At 33.5% G+C, this 10939-nt stretch overlaps 2 protein-coding genes across 2 annotated transcripts in view; both read right to left on the bottom strand.

Moving 5' to 3' along the window:
* Positions 1-3129: 3129 nt before the first annotated feature.
* Positions 3130-4171, bottom strand: Smp_031350 (hypothetical protein). The gene has a single exon (XM_018800083.1). It carries the CDS (start codon positions 3906-3908, stop codon positions 3573-3575), a length of 336 nt encoding a protein of 111 aa, XP_018653932.1. The 5' UTR covers positions 3909-4171; the 3' UTR covers positions 3130-3572.
* Positions 4172-6849: 2678 nt separating this feature from the next.
* Positions 6850-10939, bottom strand: part of Smp_198660 (hypothetical protein) — a gene marked incomplete at both ends in the record, with an annotated part of 4823 nt that continues 733 nt past the window's right edge. Inside the window, one exon of the mRNA XM_018800082.1 lies at positions 6850-7946. Within this exon, the coding sequence (XP_018653931.1) occupies positions 6850-7946 (1097 nt within the window). The remainder of the gene's footprint in view (positions 7947-10939) is intronic.

Below are 10939 nucleotides of genomic sequence, written 5' to 3'. Positions count from 1 at the left end.
AAATCTTTTGTTCTTCGGAATCTGTGTCTGGTTATTAAGAGAGCGTTGTTGATTAAGTATTATAAACTCTGTAATATTCCTTCTCAATCTAAAGAACAAACACACTAGTTATCAGTCGCTGGTGACCGAAGACTGACAAATGTAGTAGTCCCCTTAAGTACCTATAAAGCTAAGGTAAACATCGAGACTCTATTTCAAATACTCAGAGTACAGATTTCGTTTTATCGGCTGGAGAAAATAAACGGGAATAACCACTGACAGTATCAAACAATTGGATATCTGGGTCCTACTAACAGTGCAAAGTGAGACGCCTGAGTGACTAATCAGATGTGGTGTTTGTTTATGATTACTGTTGACCATCAGCATTCTGGTTTTAGTGGTATAACAGGTGGAAAGTCGAAGATGGCCTGGTCAGTTGTTTTATTCAGTTCTTGAACAGTCAAAATATCTGATGGACCTGGCTTCACCCTCAAAATCTTGAGTTCGAGAATCTCCAATGATAACAGGTCAATAATAAATGATGAGGAGTGGAACAGGCTAAGGATAGTTATGCGGAATTTCACTTATAAATGCAAGGCATCAGACAAAACACAGTTACATCTGACGAATTTTAATCTCCGTGGTAAGTACTTTCTTAGCTACTTTTTTGAATTCACATCAAAATCCATTGATCCTAGATTCATATAAGCTTGATGACCAAGTCTACAGAGTGACTTGAAGATGTTAAGGAGGCATCTGTGTACTGAGGCTTCACTGTGTAAGTTAACTGTTTCAGGAAACAAGGGAATGTCATGTATGTGATATATTTGGAAGAAAGGCATGTTGAATTTTAGATAGAATAGTGTTGTCGAGATCATTGTAGAGGTATTCAATGTTACCTCCTCCCATAATCATCATGACTTTGGAGGGTAAAATATCCATCGCATACCATTTGGTCAACGTTGCTCGTTCGTCAAGAACATCTTTTGTTAATTCTAAAACCTGATTTGGATGCCGTTTAGCTTCTGGATAAATTTTAGATACTATTCTGTAGATCACCAGATGGGGTAGTCTAGGTTTATGATGGGCGCCAATCCCAGTCGGACGGGAATGGTGTGACCTAACTTACGACGAAGTCACACGTAGCAGTTAATACGTAAAACAGATTGTCATCTTGTGGCATCCAAGCACTGAGACTATTAGATGACCATATAGAACAAATATGACATTATAGACGAAGTGTATTGGTGAAAATGGATTGGAAGAACAGAGTACGACCACTGCCACATGAGCCAGTTCATAGCTTGCCATTCGTTGATCCATGCCGGTCGCCATCGACCTGGACGGAGGTCAGTAAACTGTTCGACATTCAATGACCTGCCTAATGGATGACTTCGCTAGGACCCAATGATGTTTTACTAGAAGAGTGCTAGAATTACACGAATTCTTGTACAAGTAATCCTCTGTAACTCATAATATTCAAGATGTCTGCTTGGTGACTTTATGGAGAACTTCATCATTGTATATGTTGACGACAAGGAAATCGTGATGCCTGACTTATATCAACATGAGGTATCAGTTCTGACTGTCAACTTCTAAATTTTGTGGACTCACTTCTATAATCTTTTGTTTTGGGTAAGTGACCTACGTTTATTCATGATGACAAGAATTAAGTGACTGTTATTTTTAGAACCTTGAATCATCTATAATAGCGCCTTAACTTTGCCTGTAGCCAATAAAAGGTTACTGACGGTCTAGAACCTGAATAAAGGAAGAGGGTTGGACATGGGGTCAGCAGGCCCATCCTATAGAAAGCGATCTTGATAAGGCGCAAACTACAAAAAGATCCTTTAAACCACATGAACTTTGTCCTAACAGTTGGAGGATCATCATCTAACAGTGTTAAGACGACTCATTGCGAAAGTCCAGCTTTTTAGGAAATCATGAGGCCGATTCCCCTTCTGACAACCAGAGGAACAATTAATATAAGTATGTGAAATGTTCGGACAATGTCAGAAAACCATTCAAATAGCTGCAAAAATGAAAAAATATATAACCTGTCAGTGTCTCGGGTAAGTGGAACCCATTCGACAGAAATTAGCTTTGGGAGAGGTGCCGTTGTACTGTGGTCACAAAGAGAACGAGGCTTCGCACACAGAAGTTTCACTGACGCCCTCCAAAAATAAGAATCTAATGAATCCAGGATCAACAAAGCGTCCTTCACCACCAGCTATTCGAAATACAGTGTTCTTTCTTTGAACGTAGAAATGGTGATGAGGGTTCGGTGTTATTCCGCATTCATTACAGATCTAATTATATCTTCAGCTTAAACCTACAATGGTCCAAAAGTCAATGAGTTATGAGCGGATACTATATCATAATGTGGCTTTAAGAGGAACATGAACCGTAAACAGAACGTTTTCTACGACCAACATAGCATAGCTGGAAAATGACAGAACGACTGTTACTTTTGGTCTAAAAGACTACTTAAATAATATTTGAAAAGGACCTTAGGATGACTCCAAGACGACTTGTTATACGAATAGTGACTCCGGAAGTTAAGCGCCTTTGTTGTCTTAATGAAGATAAATCTATGATGTACAGTATTCTATAAATGACTTTCCACCTTATAAGTCTTATGCATTTTCACTAACTACGTTAGAATATTCCTAAGGATATAACAGGGGATCTCGATAGTCTGGAACAAATCATCCAACCATGGAGTAGACTTTTACCGATTACCAACTCTTTGAAACCTATAATTTGAAGTGTTGATCTATTTTAGACTAGATTATTTAATATATATATATATACTTCAGGAAATGAATAAAATAAGGTGCTTGTCAGTCTGCTTACCCACCAGTTTATGGTACGCAAGAAAAGTAGTGTCTTTATTTCTATAGACGACCTATAGTCAATTCTATCGAAAGGAAACACTACTATTAACTATTGCTTTTTTGAATCGACCAGGAAAAAGTTAATTTCAGTTCTTATTCCGAGAAAGGTTAATACTGACTTTTCACCAGATTTTTGACTCGATACAAACAAACAATCAGGTCAGTGGAGTTGAATCCATCACGTAAAAAGAAGAGAAAAGCATCCTCATTATACGACTACAAAGGGGAGGAAAAATTACAATTTATGATAGTAATAATGACTACAATAGCAATTGGTGATAACGCGTAGCATACACAGAGGGAGCGAGATAAAAAACGTATATACTATAGTAATACCGAACAGAACAATTTATAAAGACTGAAAGTAAATAAATATAATGATTGTTAATTAATTCTTAAACGAAGCACAAAGCGAAATTGCTAAAAAATAATTGTGCAGTAGTAACAAATGTGTTATTAAAGAATTTGCAACACGCAAATAACAATTAAACACAGGAAAGGAAATAGAATACACATGCGGAAAAACGTTATATAAAACAAACGAACAGATGTAAGAAAAAAACACAAAACAATTGTAGCTGATATAACTAATACAGAAAATATACTGAACATTGAGTCCATTTTTTGGTTGTGTTTTTTTTGTTTCAGTGACTTCAAACGTAAAAAACAATAAACAACAGAAGAAAGTGCATAGGACTACGTAATTGAGTGACAATTTTTACAAGGTTTTTTTCCACTTAGTGACAGACAAAAAACAAACAATGCTTCCGAGTAGACATGCTCAGAACAAAAAAATCGACTAACTGTAAGATTGGATTGAACAACATTACTTGTATTCATTATTACAAACAAGAAGAGATAGTAGGCAACCAGAAAAATATACGGGAAGGGTTTTTGAAAAATTAGAATATAAATAACAGTCTTTAGTCCAAGTCTGTGATATGCGTTCACGTCTATAAAACTATATTTATATAAAAAAACTATTCCATAACAAATGAACGAATAAACTTTTTGATAAAGGATCATCAACATCAACAGTTCGCAATGAAAACTTAGTTCCAATTGTATGATATTTTCCTCCCATAATATTGTTTTGCTTCAAAGTTCAGCTGTGGTTTTCTCTTTTAGAAAAAAAAACGATTCATTCGAAACAGAAAAGATAAACACACAAAACTTTTTTTATATCAAAATATAAATAAAGCTATGGTTATTACTACTAAATACGAATAGTTCGTTCATATAACACTGTGAGTGCTAGTAATAACAATAGTTGTTCAATAAAGTATTTGAAATCGAAAAAAAGAAAAACGGTGTAAGTAACGTAGAAAGGGAAACCATGACACGATACGGCATATATATATATATATATATATATATATATATATATATATATTCACGATACACTGAACAATTAACAGGATGGTTTGATACAGTGTACCACACCCATACTTGTATAAATATTCCTCAAGTCATTCACTCACCTAAATATATCCGGATAGGAATGAAAAAAACAAGGGAAAGAATTATTACATAATATTACTTCATAAAATTATGAAGATGTTGATGAAAAAAGTAAAAACAAATTAGTCTTGTGATTAAATGATAACGATTAAACAAGGCAAAGTTACTATTGTCTAATCTCCGTGAAGTTGGTATATTATTAATAACTAGGTACTATTAGATGAATTATGGAACTCAAAACAACTGTCAGTCAACATCAAAGTCAGAATCTTTAATAAAAACGTCAAGACAGTTCTATTGTATGGGGATGAATTTCGGAGAACTATTACAACCATAATCGAAAAAGTGCAAGTATTTATAAGCAGTTTTCTAAGCCAGATACTCCAGGTCGGTTGGTCGGATATCATCAGTAACAACGTACTGTGACAAAGAACTAACCAACTTCTAGCTGAAGAGGAAATTAGGAAAAGACGCTAGAGGTGGGTAGAACATACATTGAGGAAACCAACAAATTGCATCATGAGGCAAGCCATAACTTGGAGTTCTGAGGACCAAAAGAAATGAGGCACACTAAAGAACATATTGTAGCAATAATTGGAGGTAGACATATGGAGAACGAATACTTGACAACAACTAGAAAGGATTGTTCAGGACAGAGTTCCAAGGAGAATCATGATGGGCAACGTACGCTATTCCACGACGGGTAACAGCAGTAAGTAGGTAACCGTCAGACGAAAGGAAAGCAGTCAATTATTTAGACCTTAGTATGAATGTTCAAAAGACAGACATAAGGGGTCTCAACTGTGTTAATACAAGACGTGTCAATGAACTGTATACGAAAGATCCTGCTGAGAAAACTTATTGAAATATATACATCTGCATAAAACCTTAAACACGTCTAGCTTATTTTCTGCAACAAATACATGTATGCTTTTGTATAAATATTTGTCAAAATAACATGCGACTACATATATGAGTACAGATTAATACTAAACACTAAAATTTCAAATATAATATAACTTAAAAATGTTAAATAAGTAAACATAACATTAGTATAGCAATATTAGTTAACAATTTGTAGCTCAGAGGGAAGTATAAATAGTAACTGAACTGTTGCTCATGATGAGATTTCTCCCCATGTATGTAAAACAAACACTATGAAATCCACTTAACCCGCTAATGAAACACAATGAACACTAACAATAATATAGTTCAAATGAGGCTTAGCCAGTCGATTAACCTTCTATTTTTCAAACTTTGCAAAAGACAATCTGAAAACAACTGAGCGATTGCTGAGAAGTGACCAATGTTATATTTTTCTAGTCCTTCAGCCCTAATCGGATTCGGTTGTTACATTATAGACATTAGTCTATAGGTCAGTCACTGACAGAATAACTCAGTGGCAACTTTAAATACTGAAGCTGAGTGACGCAGGTTCTAATCCATCAGGATAAACAGGTACACCTTGCTGACGCGTGTCAGTTAGCACGAAACCTAGCTCAACGGTTTTCTGTCGACTACCTAGCATCACAAACGCGGAGAACTCTCTTTTCATGTAACATAAAAAGAAATACTTCCTATTTTTAAGAAAAGTTAAATCCATGACAAAGCAATCATGATTATTCTAAAAAGAGGATTGACGCAAGTGAGAATTTTGTGAAAACAATGTTAGTATCAAGTACCTTGAACAGATTGGGACAAGTAATAATAATAATCCCAGCAGCAGAATGCTACAAATAGTGATAAACTTTTTAAAAATAAATAAAATCAAACCTGGTAACCAGATTTATTCTTGTAATTGATATCGAAGATAGATCTTATTTGTACATAAAATAATGCATTACAGTCAGTCGTTAATAGATATTTTCAATTAGTTTAGGACAATCTACACAAATTAACGGATCTTAAGAATCTAATACATCTTCATATCGAATGATACTTCAGTAGTATTAACATTGGTTGGATGGTTTCAAAGAGGAATGATGGAAATTCGTGGATTAATTACTCAGTTAAAGTTGGTTGTATTGATAATATGATAGTAGTGTTTTTAGACACGGAGTTAGTTTTTACCAAATGATTCAACAATAACGTGCTTACTAATGTTGAACTGAAAGTTTCCAGTATGAGCTAATGAAATATGAATTAGTGCAAAGCAGTTAACACATAATAAGTCCCAGTTGGTTCTTCACTGAACTTCAGAGAAGTCTAGTCAACATATCTATCTAGAAATACAACTGTGAACTCAAGCAGTGTTGATAATAAAAATTAAAAATCGTAGGAACAATGTAAACAATCGTATACTGATTGGCAAAAAAAAACACCGCAAAATAGATAATCACTGGTACTTACATGATGAAAAAAACGAATAGAGAGAAAAAATACTAAATACATTAGTATGTATAGGTCAAACATTACAACAACCATAAGTAGCAAGCAGTTTGTTAGCCTAATACATCAAGTTTATGGTTAAAACATTTTACAGATTGATGAATAAACAGTAATAGACTAATTGTTAGAAATACGGATTAACTGTACAGATGATACCCACAGGCAATTTTGCTGTCGTTGTTGATGGTGGTGATGGCTGTGGTGCCGAAGAGCTTAAACTAGAACTATTCATATATATTGGTTGTAGTAATTGTTGCATCTCTGATTTAGATGTAGTATTAACTTGTGGTAAAGAGGAAGCAGATAATAATGGCACCGATGACTCTAATTCTGCATTTCTAATTGATTCACCTATTTGACGATCAATATCACTGGAGCCAATAGCTAAACGACTACTAGAGCTATCCTCATCACCACTTAGTGGTGTAATTAAACCCGTTGATTCATCTAAATGCTGTTTTTGTAATTCTTGTATACTTTGAATAAGATCATGTAAGCTTTGATCATGTTCACAAAGTCGTTTATCATCATCATTATCAACATCATCGACACACAGATCACCACGACTACCATCACAAGATGTTTCCAAACGTAAAAATTCGGCTAACGATGATGAACGACTGCTATGTGTACGTAATGAACTAGATAAATCCATATAACAATCCTGACCTGGAGATTCCATAGAATGTGTTTCATATGAACGTCGAATACGATCTGGTTCAGAATGAATAGATGATATACTATGTACAGAGAGAGCTGGATTTTTGAATGATTTTTGTGGACCACTGAATGATTCATGTGATGTACGATTTGAATGTAAGAACGGATGCAATAGACGACGTGATACATTAGTGGCAGTACTACCGCCAATAACACCACCAGGACGAATTTCAATCGATTCCGAAGGACTTAAATCACTACTTTGCCAACTTTTCGATGGGTTTATACTAGTTACAGACGATCTTGTCGAATATTCAGATATTTCCGGTATAGGTGTCAATGGTTCTAATATTGAACGACCCTGTAGTAAATCACCTAACATATTATTATAATAAGTTTCATCTAATAATATTTCTGTCGAATCGACGGGTTCCGTTTGTGGTATTACAATTACTCTATCAGGAAATTCATAAATGTCATCGTTTAGTTTAGCTGAATGATCATAATAATTCTGATTGGATTTTATGTCTTCTTTCACATTACTTTGAATAATATTGTCATCTAATAAATATTAGTTAAAAGTTGTGAATACACACACAATAAAAGAATAAGTGATCCCATAATAAATAGATGAATAAATGAGAGATATAGACGTAGAGATACAGTGACGACAGAGTTAAAAAACATAATTTATGTGACAAAAAGGTGTTATCAGAGCAACAACAAAGGTGTATATTATATAGGACAGATGTAAAGACGAATAGGTTACGGGTAGCAAATGAATAGAGGCCCGCAGAGATACACATAAATGCATTGAACACACATACACATTGCATGAAAAGATTATTTGTTAGTTCAAAATCAAAAAAAGATTAGGAATTATGAATGTAGTAGTTTAGTTATTGTTGTTATTGAATATTTCAATAGTATGGATGGACGAAAACGATTTGGGAGAGGTGAAGTGGGCAGCAAATTTGTGGATTGGTGGGGGATTAGATGTAGTATTTGTTTCGAATAGTATAAAAAAATCAAATCCAAACATAAAAGGTGATGAAAGAAAAGAGAAAGAAAAATAGTTTTAGACAAGAACAACATAAAAACAGGAGAGTCAATGTGTCAAAAAAGTTAACTATTACCCCTAATAAAGTAAAAAAATGATTAGAATATTGAATAATTGATGCGAGTTTAAACTGAAGATAGAATTTTGTTGGTATTTAATTAAAGTGACTTAAAAATTCTAGAGTATATCTCTAAAATAGCATTATCATCATATTAAGATATCAGCTGAACAAATTCATAGGATGTTCATAAAGGTAACAATTTGAGGAAAACGACACTTTTCAAATGAACACAGTATGGCCTATCAAGAATGTAAGGACGATAGAAGTCAAGTTCAGCTGTCTCTTTGATGGAAAATCGAATGTATGGTCATTTGTGATTCCAGTCGTAGATTTACTATTGGATGATTATTTTTATAAACTGGATTTAGGTAAGTTATCTATGTACGCACTTCACGAAGAGTGTGAGATAACGAAGTGCGTGACGATCCTACCAACTACCAGGAGTTCTTAAACAAGGAACTGGAAGATGGGACAAATAAGAAGTACTTTGGAAGGGATAAATATTGATAGGCTAGAATTGTGCGGGAATAAATTTCTTGTAATCTCAGCGTATCTACTGAACAAAGTAGTGCCCCATACAATTATATATATGACCACGGCGTACAAAGAATAATATAAGTCAATGTATATTGTTTCCTCATTTTTAAGATTCATTTGCTGAACTATGATGAAAATGACGCTTGACAAAATAGAACTAAGCTTTCATACTAGTCTATGAATTATATCTACTATGTAAGAACCAATGTTAAAAGCATGATTGTCAAAACCTTGACACGTGCAGTGGGGTTCAAAACTACAGCTCAAATATTTTAGAAACACATGAAACATTTAAATAGTTGTCGAGTATTACACAAAGTCAGTCATTTTTGATATCAATACTACAATTACATATATTGAAATGATCCAATAGATTTCACGTAAATATACATGTGCAGATAAGAAATATTTTCAAGAATGATTTCGTTTGATTGTATTCAATTATCGGGTTAAAACAAAACAAATTCAAATGGATCTCTGTAAAGTTAGTGTGTTTTTGAAAAAGCTAACATACTGAATTATTCGCCATTGAAATGTCAATATTAATGAAGAACCACGTTTAGGAATGGAAAAAGAACAAACAAACAATGTGAACAGATACATCCACTTTCATATACAATTAGAATCTCAATTTTTATGGTCGATGTGTTGCACTAGCAAGAATTCATTCTTCTTTCAAGCTGATATAAATGTACACGAGTTTTCAAAAAAAACTGCCCACAATTTACATTAAACTTTGAACAAGCCAAAGGGAAATAATGATTATTCATTATTGTATTAATTAAAGTTTTATCTCGTCATACATTTCCTAATCAAATTTAGTGGAATATAGAAAAGTCTGTAGTTAGTTTATCTAATCATTACATCTACGCTATATATATAAGTAGAAAAAACCAACCAACAAAATACGATATCATCGACTGCTGCAGAATGAACCATTGAAAAGTAAAGATAGTTGTTTCATTTTGCAGTGTGCGACTTCTGAGCTATCAATTGACACATATATACGAGAAGTTACACGGTGTCGAACCCACAACTTCACGTCTCACAATAACCAAACGATACTTGTAGAACACAGTAAGTCGGCATACAACAATGATAGATTCTATCATAAACGATAAGCACTTCTGAAAAGTCTCAAACTAAAAAGAAACAACCATTTATTTATTTGGCCTGGTTTTCAATGGTATTCCAGTTAGTTCGTCACAAATTTAAAAAGAAAACCTTAGTAGAAGGTTGTCTCGTGAGATGAATAATTACACAAACGCTTACAAGAGAATAGTTATACAAATAATTAATTTCAATTCACATAATTTAAATATGAAGATATGGTTCAATGTGTTTTCGAGTTCATATACTATGGATAAACGTCACTAGCACTGATTAAAATAAATTTTTCAAATGAAAAAAACCCAAAGAAACAAACAATCACACAAGCTCATGAAGGTTCATGGTGTCACTAATTAAATATACATTTTTTTTCAATTAACAGTTAGTTATCGAAACATCAGAATTAAACAAACTCTATAGAATACACGACAAAAGAAAGAGAATGTCAATTCTATCAAGATACACAGGATATAACTTAATTTAGTCCATTTACTAAGTACAAGTGTTGATGTACTCAGCTTTCAGTCGAAATCTAAGTATTACGGTTAATGATACTCTGCCCAGTTTCCCAAAGTGAAGTAGATTGAGTAAAATCCAAAACCACGACCCGTAATAGATCATAAGTCCCAGTAAAATATGTGAGATGAAATGAACAAACTATAAATATCCATTTATGTCAGATATCATTTCAACAAGAAAAAGCCAATGATCTTCAATAAAAACCCTATTACCAAGACGTGTTATGTTCACAAAAGCGCATATATATATATATATATATATATATAT

The sequence above is a fragment of the Schistosoma mansoni genome, chromosome W (genome assembly GCF_000237925.1).
Source record: "Schistosoma mansoni strain Puerto Rico chromosome W, complete genome".
Classification (NCBI taxonomy): Eukaryota; Metazoa; Platyhelminthes; class Trematoda; order Strigeidida; family Schistosomatidae; genus Schistosoma; species Schistosoma mansoni.
This window is presented reverse-complemented; position numbering and strand designations above follow the sequence as displayed.